Source organism: Jatropha curcas, chromosome 10 (genome assembly GCF_041381405.1).
Source record: "Jatropha curcas cultivar XTBG-Jc1 chromosome 10, XTBG_Jcur_1.0, whole genome shotgun sequence".
In the NCBI taxonomy this organism is placed as follows: Eukaryota; Viridiplantae; Streptophyta; class Magnoliopsida; order Malpighiales; family Euphorbiaceae; genus Jatropha; species Jatropha curcas.
Genome location: NC_143160.1, coordinates 7,025,343 through 7,045,454, shown reverse-complemented (window position 1 = coordinate 7,045,454; position 20,112 = coordinate 7,025,343). Strand labels below are relative to the sequence as shown.

General features: G+C 27.0%; 1 protein-coding gene across 1 annotated transcript; it reads right to left on the bottom strand.

Moving 5' to 3' along the window:
- Window positions 1–9,102: 9,102 nt before the first annotated feature.
- On the bottom strand, window positions 9,103–11,985 carry CYP78A10 (cytochrome P450, family 78, subfamily A, polypeptide 10). The gene is made up of 2 exons (XM_012225018.4): window positions 10,698–11,985; window positions 9,103–10,082 (listed from the first exon to the last, which is right to left on the bottom strand). The coding sequence occupies exons 1-2, from the start codon at window positions 11,682–11,684 to the stop codon at window positions 9,474–9,476; spliced, it is 1,596 nt and encodes a 531-aa protein (XP_012080408.1). The 5' UTR covers window positions 11,685–11,985; the 3' UTR covers window positions 9,103–9,473.
- Between the last annotated feature and the right edge of the window lie 8,127 nt (window positions 11,986–20,112).

The following is a 20,112-nucleotide window of genomic DNA, read 5'->3' as shown; positions in this document are numbered from 1 at the left end:
TATAGTTTAATAGTAAGTGTATCTATGATTAGACAATAGATTCAGATTACGAATCCCCTTCTTCTAATATTAAAAAAAAAAAAATTCCAATCTTTAATGTACCTTACCCTCAGAATTATTTTATTTTATGAGGGAAAGGACATTAAGTATTTAAATTATTTGGGTACTCTCTTTAGGACTATCTATCTATTATCCTTTTGAGAACAAATTTAGCCACATCAAAAGTGAAAGTTGTTGTACCCTAGAATGTGTACACATGCGGTCCACATAATTTTATTAATCTCTAACATAATCCACTCCAAGGAAGTACTAGTATTGCTTTCAATAAATAAAATTTTATTACAAATGCACAATTATTGAAATAGATGTGACAAAAAATTTTTTTATTATTATTAAAAAGCAAATAAGTAAACTATCTAATGGACCCTTGAAGATTAATTAAATTCTAGAGAAAAAAAAAGAAAATACTTTAATTGCATTAAAAAGAGTGTGAAATGATATCCACAAAGGAATGGATATATTAGAAATTTAAATTGATAATAATAATAATATTGTTGTCTAAATTATTAAAATGTTTCACCTGAAACCCACTTTACACATAATAACAAAATAAAAAAACATGATTAATTGTTTAATTAAATGTACTAATTAAACATCTTAAGGATTTTCAAATAATTAATAAGTTCCATATAGATTAAGGATTCCCTTCATATAATTAAGACAGTGTTTGGATTAGCAGCAACATGATTTGAATTAATAAATTATGTATCAGATCGTACCATCAATTATTTGTTCTTTAAAGTGAAGTAGGATTACACTTTTTAATGCTCCCAAAAAATATGTCAATTCTCTTCTAATTGGAATATTATGGTTTTGATTACACCTTTCTCAAGCAATGGTATAATTCTAGTTATTAGTAATTAATTAATGTATAATTAAGTTAATTGAAGTTGCTGAATTTACATATGTTAATTAATCCATTTTCAATGTTGTTCTCCTTTTAAATATAAAAACTTACTGAAGGGTAATATAATATAAGAACAATGCACTAGTTAATTTGCACAAATTTGTATTACTCTTGTTTAATTTGTGATAATAATTCATTTTTTTTATACTTAAAATTATGTTCTTAATAAAAAGAAAACAAAAAAAAAACCTATTTGAAAAAGACAATGCTGCAAGCATCAGCCTAAAGAATCAAAGACAAACAAGCATGATTAGAATCTCAAAAGAACAAACGAGGAGAGAATAGAATAAACCAACCTAACTAAATAATCAGCCACAAAATTAGATCCACGGAAAATATAATGAAGAGTGCAATTTCAATCACAAGCCAATAAATTCTAAAATATCCAAAATGAGAACAGCTAATGGGGATGAGAAGGAAAAAACTCTGAATGGACTAACCATACAACCTCCAAACAATCAAATTCAACAATAACCCTTCGAAAACCAAGGTTCCAAGCAAGAGACCAGCTCGAAGAACAGACAACTGACCAATTTTTTTACCTACAAGTATTTAGTAATTAGAGTTAATAATATAGATAAGATGGTTCACCAACTTCAAAAAGTAGTTTATATAAGCGAAAGTGCTTAGGGTCCTAAATTCCAACTATCTAATTAATGAGTCCTAATGCATGTTTGATTTTGCTTGCCTCCAAATGAATAAAACAAGATCACTTAGTGATAAAACGTGGTTCTCATTTTGGTCTAGAGAGGGAAAATGGATAAAGTATTAGTGGATGTAGTAAGTGTATCATCTTTTGAAAATCAAAACATATATTATTGCCCCATTCCATAAAAATAGGCTTATTTCTATTCCATAAAATGAGAAAATTTTTGATAATAAGCCATATTGAACAGAAGTATATTATAAATAAAAAATATAAATGAAAATTACGTCAGATCCAAATTAGATCATTTAGCACAACTCTATTAGAAAATTAAGAAATCAATTCCGCTTTCAGAAAAGAAAATGGCCGATAATTTGGAACAAATAATAAAGGAAAATGATCATTTTTTTTTTTATGAGATGAAAGTAGTACTTGTTATACCAACCATATAATTTCTTAGGATAGGATTAAATTAATTTCAAATATTTAAAGTTATATCTAACTTCTTTGAATATATTTTTGGTTGTTACTACTAATAACCAATGAATAAAACAAGATTAAAGTGCTTGATATGGTTGAGTTTTTTTAATAAGAAAAACCTTGATCACAAATTGGACTTATATGTGGTGCAAAAAAAAAAATCCATGCCCTTAAAAATAACACTATCCTCATAAAGTTTAGTGCAACTTTAATGTTTGAGGGTCCAAATTTCCTCTTTCTTATAGTCTTCTCTCCCAACAATTATATATGCAAAGTTGGTCATGCTAATACAACTACTTATGCATATATGACCAAACCATCATAATTAGAAGTCCCTTTGAAAGGCATAAAATAACCAAATTTTGGAAGGTCAGCTTGTTTTAGAAAATTGCACTTCTTTAGTCTATTTCTTTCATCTACTACTGTTAGGTAGGTCTATGCAAAAAATCCAATTAAGCCCTCTTTTCTGACTTACATTAATATTATTGTTCAAACTTTTTTTTTTTTTTTTTTTTTGACATTGATTATTGTTCAAACTTAATATTGCATGTTCTTCTGATAATTTGAATTATTAATCAGTTCTGTTTCAGTCGGATTGGATTAGAATTATAAGATTGCGAGTTTAATCTCCAGTTAAATTCAAATTAAAAAAAAATGAATAAATTGTATGTAAAATTAAACTTTATCTATAAATATTGCACCAACCCATTCAATGTTATCATATTTTTTACCTGTTTCGATTGATTTTAAGTTTTAAATCCCTTATCATTAAATCGATTGAAGAATTATGCATGAGTATGTATTTTCACAATTTACATCAAAATTTTAATTTTATTGTTTGAGAAAATCATAAGATTTAAATAGTTATAACTTGTTCAGTAAAATTAGCTTTTTTTTAATAACTATTATCTGTTTTTAGTATTGTTTAATTGTTTAAGTAGGTAGCAGATGTTTAAATAGTTTTTTTTTAAAACATTAAAAACTATAGGAGTTAGTTTTTTATATAACGCTAACTTAACTTCTAAAAGTTAGTTCAAATTCAAATGCTATGTTACCGAAAACTATAAAAAATAATGTTTAGTGTTTTAACTAAAACTACTTATTACTGAACACATCCTTAAATTTTCCGATGAATTAGATTTTCTTTCCCTATTCACATTTTTAACTTTACAATTCTAGAAATGATTTCAATGTTATTCTACCAAGATAAGGTTAGTTAGTATTGTATATTTCAACTTTTACTTAACCATATATGCATTGGTAATTAAGGCAAGAAAACAAAAAGGATGAATGAGAGGATTTAGTAAATTTAAATTAATTAAATACGGATGGAGGGTCTACATCATTTTATATATGTTGCTTATGAACAACACTTTTATGTAAAAAGATTCTGAAAATGGAACTCAACAACTTTAATCAACGGTCCCAGGTACTATTAGGTAAAATATATCGCTATCCATCCAAAACCTTTTATTTTTTTTAATTAACCAATGTGTATCTCAATCACTCCGTGAATATTTACTATATCATAAACTTTCAATTTCACTTACAAGAGAAAAATATGAATTCCAATATATGTTGATATTGGTACATTTTATCTATTTTTTACATAGAAAATTTTATTTTTATTTTTATTTTTTGAACCAACATAGATTACGGAAAATATAATTAGCCTAATTTGAACCTAACACAACTTTTACTGATAAAGAATTTCACTATTTTATGATCGTTATAGTTATGGTCGTAATTCACGGGGCTTCGGTCATCGACTCTCCTGTCATCAGATCACCAGCTTCCTTGACATTTCGGCACTGGACAGGTGTCAATCCCCATACATAGTAGCGAAACAAAATGTCTAAAATGTCTCATGTTTTTATTGCAAGCAAAATTCGTCACATTAAACCTTTTGAAGGCATTTTGCGCTGCCAAAGTAAAAGTTGTGCTAGGTTCAAATAGAGCTATTTAGCACTGACTCGAGGTATTAATCATATTGTAATCACCTTATAGTTATCAAATAAAAGAAAAGGAATGGTGAAATTAAATTGATCGAAAAGAAAATGAAATAAAGCAACAATTAGTACTAATATATATATTTTTTTCATAATGAGAAATTAATTATGTGGTGTATCTCTCTCCGCGTAAAGATCATTATTGAGAGAGTCCTAATCATCATTGCCATCACATAATAATGCTCAAGATAATTATAATGAAGAAGACGCATCATTAGGTATTGTACTAAGGGCATGCCATGTGGATCCCATCTTTCACTTCCACATTACAATTAAACAAATCAAATTTTATTGAAAGGGTGCCATCGCAATTAGCTTAATAAGTTGAGAGTACTTAGGGTAAAGATCATTTAGGGCGAAAATTGCAATTGTTTAAAAAGTTTAGAGTGAAATTAATGGTTAGGTCATCTATATTTCCAAAATTTAATAAATTATTATGAATCATTCAACATTAACAGAGGGGTATTTTAACTAACAATTTGTTAATTGAATTAATAAGCGATCTCAATTTCCGTAAGAGGGAGAACACAAGTTTTATATCAGGAAAACGCACTTAGTTAGAAGCCTCCCGATTATATATATATAGGAGGGATTTAATTTCACTTTTTAAAGAAATGACATTCCAAAATAATAGTCATTCTTATAACTAAATATTAATTATATCCTAAATTAAGATTGAATATCTATTGGAATACACTAAATTGAAAAATAAAATAAAATAAAAAAGGGTTACCACTTGAGCCATAGATGATATGATTAATTAAATGAAGGTATCACTATCTCTTAAGGTTAATTTTTGGTGGTCCAATAGGAGCATAAAAGGAACTTTTTAGGAAAATGTTAGTTTAAAATGTGAAAGCTAATGTTGGAGAAGCATCAAACAAGAGAATATTATGATATATAAATATTATGATATGATATGATGCTTACTCACATGATTATGCCAAAATTGCGCACTACTTCACCAAATTGCGTATACAGTGTAAAGCTATACCATTCTTACCATACAACTACTTTGATCACTCACGAGATTATAAGTAAAGTTAACGGTTTAGTAATTTTTCATAAAATACTAATCCTTTATTTGGAAAGCAGAAGAAAGAAAATATGTTATCAAACACTATAAAATATAATATTTAGTTTATTATTATCGAACACAATCTATATCTCCTATACTGAACGCAAGTTAATCTGTCTAAACTTGATTTGTGTCTCTAAGTCTAAACAAGTCTAATCCTATATATAATTGGTGAGCTTAATTCTATTTAATCAATTAAATCTTAAAATTTTTGCTGCCCAAAGGAATGGAATGGGCTCTCTAAAGGCAGGCACCCATGCCCTAGTTAACTAATACCTACCTTAAATTTTTGTTATTGGCATTATTTCTTCCCATCAGAAAACCAACAAACAGTTCTTTATTGGGTGTCGGTGTCATCTGGGCACTTCTCATCAGAGCATTTTATTCTTTTTTTTCCTTTTCTTTTCAAGCATCATTGATAACTACAATAGATAGCTGTGTTTCATAGTATTAGTATTGCTAGTAGTTAGGGATTCATAGAAAAAAAAAAAAAAAGATTCTCTATATTATAAATTATATTGGACACAATGATGGAGGATTTGTCTTATATAAAATGTGAAAGTTTTAAATTCCAACAATTTTCTAAATTTTCTAGGTATGAAATGGAAAAAAAAAGAACTTTCTTGTCTCTTATTTAATTTATACTTTGGTTTTATTTTCTTAATATGAATGCATCACAAGTAATAAAACTCTTAATTTGGTCTGTAAATTGGGGATAAATTCTTTTATCAATTGATCCAACTTTGAACTATATGATGTATTTTATGGTTTGTCAAGGAAAAATAATAATAATAAAAAACCTAGAATTTTATACTTTTTATCTTAGGGTTTGTAAAATTTCTCTCACAAAATACTTTTTATTCCATCAATAATCAGGAATCTGATATCCTTTATTGTGAATTTATGTTGATGTGGCTGCATTAATCTTGTGTTAAAGAGCATAATTAAAGTGTAATATGTCAATATCAGATTAGCACAATCTAACTGTGTTAGATTGTACCCTTACTTGTTAATGGCATCAATATAAATCTCGTTCCAATAAGATTAGTTCGAGTGACTCATGTCCCTTAAATAAGATGTTAAATGTTTAATTCTTGTGAATCGAGAAAATCCTTATTGGGAGGTCGTTCCCCTTGTGGACTTAATGCGGTGCGAACAAGATTAGAATTAACCCAGGAGACACTTATAGTGTAACCAAAAACAAAAAAAATAAAAAAATAAAACACCACAGGGCTTGAATTGAAAAAAAAAATTAATTAACATATATTTCTTTTTACTTCTTCCTATTTATTATCAGTGTCACAATACTATTTTCATAAAAAAAAAAGACTTATACCAAATGATTTTTTTACTTTGAGATTATTAAAGATATTCTCCACTCTCTGTTAATTGTTGGATGAAAAACTCGAAAGTGAAAAGAAACAGCACGAAGCAAAGAGAAAGGTTCCTTTTTTTAAAAAAAAAAATATATATATATATATATATATATATATATATAGCCAAAACTGGTTCCAAGTTCTATATGAAGCACTGTGCATGTGTAATATTCGAGTAGTAGTCTAGGGAAAGATAAAAAAAAGAGAGGTGGAGGGAGGAGGGACAAGGAGATTTTCTTGAGAAAATTCCATTGGTGGTCAAGGGGGGGGAATAACCCTTCTTTTTCTGATATTACACATTCCCTTTGCAGCCCATAAAAATGACCCTTACTGGAATACTTTGATGCTTCATTGATATTTATTATAAAATACATTATTTATTCTTTTATATGAAACATTTTCACTATTTATTTTCATCAAAAATATTAAAAAGGATAAAAGAGAGTATATTTGATATTGTTAGAATGTGAATTAGATGCATAATGATTCGTTCGCACTAAATTATCGATGGAAGGTTTAATTATTTTATAATTTCAAATTCTAATCGTATGTAATAAATGATCGATAATAATAAATTTCAAAATTAAATTGACTCAATTGGTAGGTAAATTTTTTACTTTATTAATTAAAACTAAATTATTAAAATTAACTTATACATGAGAATTTATTTTTCTTTATTTACAAACTCCCTAATCTGGAAAAACTAAAAAAGAAAATCCCAAGAAAATTATATGGTTTGCATGAAATTATAAAAGGATTATTAATTATTATGTCATTGAATGGAATAAATGTAAAGCTTGTACGGATATGCGGGTACGCAAATTTACTGTATTTGCTATTTATAAGGTATATATAAATGGCCAAATCACTTTTTTTGGGATACATATATGAAAAAGAAAAATATTCTTGCATTTTGCATGTAATTTAAAATTTGATGGTGAAAAGTGAAACTTGAGAGTGAGGAAAGGAATATATGGGGATAGCTGTGACGATATTAATCGAAATAGAATCAATTAAAAATTAAATAAAAAAATAAAGAAGAGAGGCCTACTCCCTCTTCAACTTGCATTCCTGTGGCCATAAATGAGAAACCCTAATTTGCCATATTTTGGATATTCAAATCCAATATGCATCTTTTCTTTACAGGTGGGAAAAAAGGACCAAAGCTTTTTCCACAAGCACTTCCATTGCCATAGCTTCTCGAAAAATGAATAAAAAATATTATTCTTGGCAGGGATTTGGATCCCCATAAAAGAGATGAACCATATCATTTTTTTTTTTTTTGCTTTAGGGTTCTTATTCTTCAATCATTTAAAATTCTTTGCAAAATGTGATTCATCAAATCATAAAAGAAGAAAAAATAAATATAAATATAAAATTAAATTCTTTGCTTATGATTTAGAACCCTTAGCTTAGGAATCTTAGCTAGGGTTTGCTATTATTTATTTTATTTTCTTTTCCATTTTTATTTCACATACAAAAAAGGCTATATTCAAGGGATAAAAATGCTGGAATCATGTAAGAATAAAGATAGATGGAGAAGAAAAAGCTACAAGTGCTGTCCTTTCCTTTTTTCTTTTTTTCTTTTTCCAAGTTTTAGGAGATTATATAGATAGATGGTGACAAATTGATGACATTGTCCATATGTAATGAGATGGAGGTATGATGAGAATAATTTATTAGCTCTATATAAAAAATGTGAATTATTCTTTAACTATATAAAAAATAAATAAACTTTGCATATTATTTTATAACCCATATAAAAATTTATATACATACAACATTTATATATATTCCTGAGAATATATATAGTTTTTGGACCATCATGCATGCAATTAATTTCATCTAACAAAACTACAATGCAAGAGTAAATTAAAAGAGACGTAATCCCTTTTTTTAGATTAAAATATCTAATCTATTTATAACCCTAGCTATTTCGTATTTATATAAATTCCACATGCATGTATTTTCCATTTTTCTGATCTACTTTCCTCTAACCAGAATTTTTCTGAGCATTTCTGGAAACCCATTATAGATTGGTTACAAAATGATAAAAAAGTCATTGTCATTCTTGTTTTTTGCAGTTGAATTGTTGTCTGTCTCATGTACAAAGGTCAAGAACCATTATCGTGTAAATTAAAAAATAATGATAATTATAATGACCAATCCCAAATTATTAAATTAGAGTACAAATGCATGGCTTTGGCATTACTATAAAAAAAGGAAAATCATCATATTTTGAACATTTGGTCATTAAAAATTTGATCTCCTACCTAGATATAATGCAGGGATTCTTTTTTTTTAGTATATATATTGGAGTCAAAGAAGTTGTGTAACCTATTCACACATTTTTATCTGCAACCAAATTCTTAACGGCAGCGAGCTCGTTCTTGCCTAACATCAATTCATGAGATACACATGACTATATATTTTACATTATATATATAGAAATCAACTTCCCTTAATAACAATTCATGACATAAACATGAGTACTATGGATTAATAATTTCTTAATCCGATGTAAAAATATTTAGAATTTGCAAGTATAACACAAAACAAACTAATATTGCATTCAAATATATATCAAACTTGATTACACAAGTGCAAGGAAGCTTTCATGCTTAATTATAAGGTATTAAACATTAATCAAAACCTAATATATATAAGGTATTAAACAACCATGATTTTGTTTTTTTTTACACAAAAACACCAAACCCTGAAATACTAGAAATTACCTAAAAAAATCTAACTTAATTAATCCCACAAACCATACTAAACTTCATAAAATTATTTTAATTTTTATCATCTCCCCGTATAGAGTAAGTTGACTCCAAAATCAAGAAAGGAGATAATAAGCAGCAACACCAATCCAAGATCCACTCCAAGCCAAGCCAAACTTTATTGATGATATTGAATATCAAGCAGAAGCCCTAGAAAGTGCTTTGCATACCAAAGGGTTTTTCATCTCCAAAGAAAGCTTCAGTTTCTCAGATAAATCCACTTCTCCATTATTAGTAGTTACCCATTTGAAGCTTTGAAGAAGCTGAGCAAGCCAAAGCTCGACAGTAGCTAAACCCATAGCCTTACCAGGACAAACCCTTCTTCCTGAACCAAAAGGAGCCAACTTTAAATCAGATCCCATGATTGCTACGTCTTCCTCTAGAAACCTTTCCGGCTTAAATTTCTCAGGTTCTGACCAGAACTGCTCATCGTGAGTTATTGACCACATGTTCACCATGGCAGTAGTGCCTGCAGGTATAAAATAGTGGCCTATTTGAGTGTCATGGATGGCTAGCCTTGCCCAAGAAAGAAGAGGACCTGGTGGATGCATTCTTAAGGTTTCTTTGACAATGCCTCGAAGGTAAGGCAGGTTAGGCAGGTCTGAATCGGAGACTAATCGGTTCAAGCCAACGACTTGGTCAATTTCAGATTGAGCTTTTGATTGTATTTCCTGATGTATTACCATTCTTGCAAGAATCCATTCCAAGAGTATTGCCACTGTATCAGTACCTCTAAAGATCATTTCCTGGAAGAAAAAAAGAAATGAACAAATAAAATAATTGTTATCAAAGGTTTAATTAAAATGTTACTAATATTATTAGCTAGCTAAGGTGCTTATAAGTATACAAACTCATATGTGCTAAAAGAAATAAATATGCGAGAAAAGCATGGGAAGAAATAGACAACAAAAAGAGAATAGTTTCAAGAAAGAAAAAGAGAAAATATTCAGATTCTCAACTTCTTTGGATACCAACGAACCATATTCTAAAATCTATATAGATAACAGTTTCCTGGAGATTTCTATACAAGAAAAAATGTTTTTCTATAAAGAAAAGAAAAGAACACAAGATTTCATATAAAGAGCTATAGATAGAATCACAAAATTAAAAATTTTTCTGCTAAAGGAAAAACCAGAGAAATGATTGATGATAACAAGTGAGAATCTATACCAGTTGATAAAAGATTAGATTAGATTGAGAAAGAAAGGGAACTAGTCTTTAAGGCATCTTTAATCATATTCAATGTCAATAATAGATATTTATACAACAGCATATAACAAGGCAAACAGCTAAAAATACAAGACCTAGTAAATGCAATTTATATAGCAAAAGTTCAAATAACTTTAATATCATATACATACCCATAAGACAGCAATCATATCAGAGTCATTGAGCTTGTTCTCTTCCTCTAAATCAAGCAAAACATCAACAAAATCACCGTTTTCATTGGCTTCATGATTTCTATCTTGCCTTCTCATGATCCTATGCTCCTCTACTACCTTCCCAACAAAAACATTCACTTTAGCAACCAAATTTCTACATCTCTTTTTCACTCCTTGCAAATCCAACCAACCAAAGAAAGGAAAATGGTCACTCCAATTAAAAATCCCTAACAATTCATAACCTTCAGTTACTAAACCCTCAAGTTCAGAACCCTCAACATCTTTTGCATCACTGAACTCGTAACTTTTACCAAACACACTTTTCATAACATTATTTAGTGACCCAAAGTGCAATATCCTCCTAATTTCAACTTCACCATTTTTTTCCACTAAACCCTTAATTTCATCCACCATTTTTCGACCTATTTGAGTCCTAAATTCCCCAAAAGAAGAAATTCTTTTAGGGCTAAACAAATGGGTCGATGAGATTCTCCTTAGATTTCTCCAATATTCTCCAAAAGGTGCAAAACCCATTGCTCTATGGAATAAAAGCTCATAAGCAGACTCTTTAACAGGTCTATCAGCAAAAGCTGAACTGTTCAAAATCTCTTTAGCTGTTTCAGGATGGCTAGAGATAATGAAACGAGTGAACCCAATAGAGAACGCCATTAAAGGTTTTGCCTTCACAAGATTACAAGTCTTGGCAAGAACTCTATGAGTTAAAGAACCAGTAAAAGCAAAGACCATGCCAAGAACAGGCAGACCAGAAGGACCAGGAATGGCGGTTTTGGATTGAACATTAAACTTGGTTTTGTATAGAACCCAAGCAAGACCACCAGGAGCTAACCAGAAAGAGAAAATGGAAACGAAGAGAAAAAGACACAAAACAACCTCAAAACTGAAAAATGGAGAAGACCCAGTTCGAGAAAGGAAAGAAAAACACTCAAAGACGAAATCTTGGGACATTTTTGTGATGAGTAGCTGACAAATGTAGAGAAGATAATTAAGAAACGAACTCTTATGTTTTTTTTTTTTTGTTTTTTGGTTTTTATTTATTGATGTATGTGTGTGTATATATCTTTTTTTTTTTTTTTGAAGGGCTAAGAAAGCTGTGTTTTGATACGAGCTTCAGGTTGGTTTTTAAAGACTGGGAGATAAAGAGTAATGGAGGCTTGAAATGAAGCTTAAAAGGCACTGAAACGGAAAGCTCTTTAGAGAGATGTGGAGAGGAGGGTGGAGAGTTGAGAAGTTGCAAGTGATGAAGGAAGTGAGAGACAGGGCGGTTTTATAGGAACGGTTCGAGGGAATAAATTAACCATGGTTAAATGAAAACAAATTTAAAAAAGAAAATTACATTTCTTTTACTGTGGTTATTTTATAAAATATAGAATGGAGTACGGAATTTGAGTACTTTTTCCACTGTATCTTCTTTTCTAAATATGGTGAAAATTACGAAAGAAAAAGGTTAGAATGGAAAATACCAGTCTTTTCTTATCCATTCATATCCCATATCTATAAAATAAAAAATATTTAAAATAAATATTCATTCGAGTTAATATAAATGGTTAGACATTATTCTTATTAAGAATCCGATTCTTATGAATAAAGTAAAAATTTACTGGTAACACTTTATTCCGTAGTGAATCCAGCAGCCGTGGGCAGAATTTAGTTTTAGTTCAATAAACTAATCATATTTTTAATTAAAACAAAAATAAAAATATTTAAAAAAATCTAGTATACTAAATTAATACTAATTATTTCATTTAAAAAACTATTATTCTATTACTAATTTCTTATTATTTTTAAAAAAAGTTATCCATACTTCTATTTATTTTAAATATTTCAATTGATTGTTTTAGTATATGGGCAAATATTTATCTATTTTTATTTTATGCATTTCACTGTTTTTTTTCACAAATTTTTTTATCTGTTTACTTTAGGCAGAATTTGTTCTTAAATTACCATTCTGCCACGAGAGCCGGGCCAGGTTTGGCAGTAGCCAGTAGGGGAGTTTGTGAATGGATCATAACTGGATCGTGGATGGCTAGTGAGAAAAGTAGTGGAGGCAATGATTGGGGCCCATGTTAAGGAGAATTTAAATGGTGCCAAAATAAAATTGGGATAATCATTTTTTTTTATAGAAAAATTATTCTAAATCTTGATTGAGTGTTCATTTTTTTCAAAAAAAAAAATAATTACTCATTTTTTAAAATAAAAATAAGTATTGATTTCTATATGTGCATAAAATTGTTTATATATATATATATATATATATATATATATATATATATATATATATATATATAACCTCCAATGATATTTTTTTAATAGCCATGGAAATTATTATTAATAACAAGAGCTTCTATATTAGCCGAAAGCTCATGCCATAATTAAATGCCAGAATGGAAACAAGTTTTAGAATGTACCATGAAATAAAAATATTCACTTGTAATGAAATATTAAAATCTCTTGACTGCAATAAATTATTTGGACATATAAATATACTATTAAGAATTTAGAGTCATATTAAATGGTTCAAGTTGAGCTCGACATATTTTTTATTTTTCATTGAGGCCGGCTAAAATATCTAAAATGCTCCTATGTATTTATATTGCGAGCATGAACATGTTAAAGTTATTTTAGACATTTTAATCTGTTACAGTGAAAGTTATATCAACCGAGCTAAATATATTTTTTTCAAATAATTATTATCAAATAAAAGCCTTAAAAAGTACTCAACCCACTGAGTAAAGTTCATTCATAAGTGTAGAATTAAATCAAAGTAATTTTAGATGCAATCTCTCAGAGAGCAAAGTTAAAATTTTAGATCACAAACATAAATTTTCAAATACCTGAATTAAGGAAAACAAATATTTTATAAGACGAGGAAAAAAAAAAAAGACTAGAACATGATTTTGCATTAAACTTTCTCATGTCTACGGTTGAATACATAATTTAACTTTTAAAGTTTAACAAAAAAAGCTACTCATGGCCCTGAATTAAAAGCAACCTTATATCACTCCCAAGTTCTGTTTTTATAATAATTTCACGTCTCGTCATGCTAAAAACAATAAATTTTTAAGGTTTTGACTTTCATACGTAAAATATTGATTGAACATATTGTTAATACTGCTTTTAAAATAACAACTTTCACATTTTTCAACTATCTAATAAGTATTTAATCGATCTAATTTTATAAGTTGAAGTATTCAACATGCCAATTAAAATGTCTAATCGGAATAATTTTATAAATCGAAGTGTTCAATAAGTGAAAGAGAAATTGTCGAAAGGTTGTCCAGGAGTGAACTTATATATTAAGACTTTCCATATTAGTATTTTCATTTTTATCTACTATATTAATTTTATTGTATATTTAATTTATTAAATTATATATATGGCATAGGGTAGTGATGAAAGTCCAATTGAAAGTCAATTATTTTGTGGGCTATAATGATGGGTATAATGAGAAATTAATGATGATATGATAATGATGTAATAATATCTCAATGTACATAGAAAGGTTTTCTTTTATTCTTTATAAGTAACGCACAATGCATAATTATGCTTTGTATATGGAACATTATTATACATCATGTGAATAAATAAATTAATTAATTAATTCAAATAACGGTACAGAAAGTATAATTATTAATTAATTAAGCTCCCGTAACTAGTTAACAAATATGCTTCTGTTATATTATAGAGAAAACGAAGGGAAATACTAAACATTAATTGGCAAAAAACCATGGTATAATTGGAGGCAAAAAAAAAAATTTAATTTATATGAATCGTTAAATGTTTATAGTGTCACAAAAAGCTTTATTAACCTCTAAAAGTTATACAACCAACGATATAATTATTTTTAAAAGTTAATTTAAAAGTTATTATTCAACAACACTTTAATTTATAATAAAAAGCTAAAATAAATAAATATATATATATATATATATATTACTAAAAAAGTTATTTTTAATATATGAAATACTAAAAAGCTACTTTACTTGAAAAGAGAGTAAAAATGTTATGATATATGGTAAATTAATATTTAGTCGCAAAGATATGAGCCTAATTTTTATTTATTCTCTATATTTTGACTGTATAAGTGAACTAGTCAATGAAACCGCGCTTTACGCGCAGATATTAATATATTATCTGAGTAATTATTTTTATTAAATTGTAATATCATTTTAAAAGTTTTTCATTTATAATTTAATATTTAAATTAAGAATATAATAATGTTTCAAAATATTTTTTTAATTAGTGTATATTGTTAAGAATTAATATAAAGTAAAATTAAATATAGAATATATAGGCACTTTCATTAAACATACAAATATTATATTACTATATATATCTTTCTTACTTTGAATTGTTCAAAACTAAAAACTCATCCCTATTTAGCATCAATTTTGAATTGTTAGAGAAAAGGCAAATTAAAAAAAAAAGACGTACCAGCTATTGATGAAAAAAAATTAAAATGAACATCAGATATATTTATCTATCTTAAAGAACAAAATTTAAATTGTAATTATCGAAATGTAATCATCTTAAAGATAAAAATTAAATAACATAATAATAGCTTAAAATTTTTAAATCCATAACCACCTATACAATATCTAACTTTAAAAATATATTCAACAACCAATCAAACTATAGAAAAATAAAATAAAATTTAAAATTTCTAAAAAAAAAAAGAAAAATAGAAAGCTTGAGAGGCCCAACAGATTGAAATGACGTTATGGATTGCACAACACGGGGCAGCCCTTCTCTTCAAATAACATTCACCAAATTGGCGCCGTACATCTATTACAATAAGTAGAAAGACCAATCAGACTACACTTGATTAGCATCATATTAGACATTATGTGTGCTATAGACCCGATAAAGAACGATATAAATATTAAGGCCTCGTTTGTCACAGTTTTTGATTACTTGATTTTTGAAAAATATTTTTTAAAAAAATTTATTTTTCTTTGTTTTTTGGTTGAAAATTTCTTCCAATTATCAAATATCTCTTATTAAGTCATTAAAAATTGTGGCTAATAATAAATTTTCAAAAAATTTTCAAAGTTTCAGATGAAATGATTAAAAATATTTTACAATTTAATTTTAAAATTTAAATGTTACATTAACTATTGATTATTATGTTGAATAAAAACATAACATCCAAATATTATAATAAATAAATAATACTAAATGACATTAGATTTATATAGATAGAAAAAATAATAATAAATATCAAAATAATACTAAATAGAGAAAAGAGAGAAAAAAAAAGCTGAGAATTTAAATAGAAATAAAAATATATGCTTGTATATTTTGGATAAATAGAGAAAATAATAGTAATAATAACAGAACATAGAAAACACAATTCTGTAAACCACTATTATGGTTTCATAAAATTTATTTTTTATTTTGAAAACAGCTTTCTCAAAAGCAAAGAAAAAAAAAATTAAAGAAGTTGAAACAAATATGTTTTATTTATTTTAAAAAAAAAAAGAAAAACAAGAAATTTAATAAAAAACAAATAGCACCTAAGAGTTTAATTTTTTAAAATATTAAGGATAAAATAGTAATTTTGATCAAATTTCAAATTTGGATATAATTAAATGTATTTTATTAATAATTGTGTTTTCTTTAACTTAATTTATGTTTGCTTTTTGATTAATTGGTGCGTAGTAACCTAACTCGAGCTAACCAATGGTTAAAAGACTTGCATTGTAACCAAAAGGTAAGGAAAAAAGTGAGAGTTTGGTGTAATTTAAAAAAAAAAAAAAAAAGGTTCCGTTGTTGTTGGGTGTGGATCCCACAGTCAGTAGTAGTGTAGTAAGGTGAATCCTCAAGTACCTGTTCCTCTCTTGATCCTCTTCATCACCCATCGATGTAAATAGACAAGCTTCTTAAATGCTTCTCTGTTACAGTTTGATTCTTTAATTTATCCTTTCCTTTTTCTTTTCTTTTCTTTTTTTATGAAAAAATGTAAAAATATTACTAAATGTTTTAATTCTGGTTAATTATATATTTAATATTTAATATTTTTTTAATTTTCTATTTTAAATTTAACAATCCTAATTTAAGTATTGTTAGAGGATAAAAACTTTCGTTTCACAAAATTACAATGATTATTGATTCGTAATCTCATTGCACAGAACTCATATTATGAAATTATTTTTATAAAAATCATTTTTCAATCCCACAATTCATCTCTTTTATTATCTTTTCTACTTATAAAAATATTTTCAAACCCATTATAGAAATTAACTTCAAACTTCCAATTAAAATAATTATTTAAATATGTAAGAAAAATAAATTCACAGCTTAAAAATAAAAAAATCAATCACATGCATTGCATATGCTACTCTAGCTATATTATATAGCGGTAAGCTATTAAATATACCCCAAATTATGCCTTTGTAATAATTTCATCATAAATTCAAGTTAATCCCTCCGGTTCTAACCGGAACATTTCGTCATAATTATACCCTAATTTGAAATTAATCAAAATTAATGAATAAAATAATAAAAAATCTAAATTTTACGTCTGCAACCAACAGTTTATTAATTATTAATTATCTCTTCAAAAAAAAAAAGCTTATTAATTATATAAAAATTCATGGACTAACATTAATTCAGTGTTACAGATTCGTTGACCTATGAAATCTGAAGAGAGACAGACTAGATTACTAATTCAGTACTTTTCTGAAAATATTGTTTCTCCAAAGACAGGCTCCTATATTTTCAGGCACTTGATTCTCTCCCTGAAACGACATGTCGACATCTACTACCTAACAGTTGCAAAATCTCTAAAACCATAAATAGCCTATAGCCTGCCCCTGGAACGGGCAGTAGATCTTCCCATTAATTTTGTTTTTATTAAAAAAATAAAAACAAATGTCAGAAATTCTTAATGAATCTGTTAATTAATTACCTCTCTATTTTTTTTTTTATATTTCTAATTTAAAGTTTTTGCATACAAATTAACGAGAGCAATAAGTATATTAAATTTTAATAAAAATATAGGTCAAAAAGACTATATGTTTCTTCTTGGAAAGATAGTAGTAATTCATATGATTTAAGTAAATTTAAGATATAGTTTAAATTTAACATGGACAATTAATATTACTATTGATAGAAAGGTAAATCAACAATTAATGAATCCAAACTAGGGGTGTGCATGGATCAGGTTTGGGACAAAAATTCATAATTTTCAATTCCATTTTAAAATATCGCGACATAAAAAATAGAGTCACAATTTCGTTCCAATAGATATGTAGTCTCGTCCCATTTTTTGGAACGTTACGAGAATTTAGGTTTAGGGGACAGGATAGAATAGATCAAATCGAGAATCAATTAGAAATTTCTATAGTCTTATTAAATTATTTTTCATCAAAAAAAAGATAAAAAATTACTATATTCATTAATTACAATCAAACAAAGTTCATTTATATAAGTTTGAGTTTAAAAAAAAATTAAATGATTAATTCAATCATATATCATCTAATACTAAAGTTATAAGAGAAGATTTTTAATAGTTATTTTCTAGTTAATAAAAGTGTTAAATATAATAAAATAAAATAATGTAAAAATTATATACAGTTTAACTTTATATGTATTTTATGAATTTTAATTTGTTATTGTTTTTGTCATTGTTGTCTTTTTAAAGCCAATTCAAATTCGATACTATATAATTTAATCTTGAATATCATTTGAAAAATAAATAATGATAGCGTTAAGCATAACCAATAATCCAACAATTAGATTAATTGAAGTTACTATTTTCTCTTGTATTGATTAATCTTTTTATTTTTATTTAATAAAAAAAATTTATTGAACATATATTATGAAATAACAGAGAAAAAATCTATGTTAAAAATTATGTCTCTTACTTTATTTATTTTATATTTTAAAAAATGCATATTATTTTTTCGTATTTTCATTACTTTAGTAGTAATTGGTATCATAAAATAAAACTAAAGTAAAAAAGATGCAATGTAATGATTTTTAGGGGAATAATTTGAAATTCATATAAAAAAGACAACTAGAATTTAAAAGAAAAAATGAGACGGAGATTTTCGATTTTCAGGCTGGGACGGGATGTGACAGAGTTTGGGTTGGTACAAGTCGGTTTTAATAAAAGAGCTAGTCTCGTCCCATAAATACTTTTGGGATGGGATTCGAGACGAGATCATAAAATTAATATTAAATTTTTCTCATGATGAGAAATTTGGGATAATTTTTGGAAACAATTCAGGATTTCCGCAATCTCATGCACACCCCTAATCACTAGAATCATAAAACGTGATTTAATTAAAAAAAAAAAATCCTAAAACGACACATATTAAAAAGGAGAGGGAGTACTACACATATTATATAAATTCACACTCAATCTTGCAACTTTAGTTTTTCGGCATTTTAAATTTTCTAAATGATCTATCGTATACCTGAATTTATAAAATTTAATGATATTTACACACTTTTCCCTACCAACAACAATAGCTTTTAAAGTGTTTGATTTTTATACACAAAATATTAATTTAATATATAGCTATCATAATTTTTTGAATAATAATTTTTATATATTTTAAATATAAAGAAATGGTTTGATTAATTTAATTAAAAAAATATAATATTTCAATAAAATAATTTTAGGAGTTGAAATGTTATGATTTGAAGTATTGCGGAGATGCGTTAAAATCAGAGTTTGCAAAGTAGTGATAGCAGAATGGCATGCATGCATGCTACAGCTACATATATAGGGTAAGATAGGGTAAATTTAATGCAAAAGTTACCTTATTGTTTTCCCATATTACAATCTCTTAGCTGGTTTTTGGTTTTATGTTCAGAGTAACTTCAAGTAATAATTTAATGCCTGGCAGCCTGGATAAAGTCATTTCCGAGTGTGTAGAACCGAAATGATTTGAATCGAATGGATGAATTCAGCTAGGGTTATAAACAAACCGGCTGAACTCTGTAGAATATATCCCAACTCCAATTCATTTAAAAAATAGCTAAATTTCGAACTCAGCTCGATAAATAAATATAAACTAAGCTTGCGTTTAAGTTTGAACTTGAAATTTACCAAATCAAAATAATATCTTTTTTCGTATAGATTAATTTATTTCGGTTTATTAAGCTAGCTTGTGAGTCCAACTTGACAGACTTATCGAATAAATTCAAATATATTTTTGAACAAAATCAAATTTATTTATTATGCATAAAATCGAATCTATTATTAAATATGTTGATATTATCAACTCGTTTCATCTATGAAGATAGAACTTGTAACCTTGTTAACCAATCACTCGTTTTGGTGAAATGAAATTATAATTTTTTTTAATATTATTTACAAGTTGGGAATGGAGTTAAAAAAAAAAAAAAAATGGAGAGGTGGCAT

Bases quoted from the DNA above. Each gene is read 5' to 3' on its own strand.
- CYP78A10 (XM_012225018.4), bottom strand. From the start codon at position 11,684: ATGTCCCAAGATTTCGTCTTTGAGTGTTTTTCTTTCCTTTCTCGAACT. The intron at 10,083-10,697 runs GTATGTATATGA...TTTTTCTTCCAG, and splicing joins ATATGATTGCTGTCTTATGG to GAAATGATCTTTAGAGGTAC.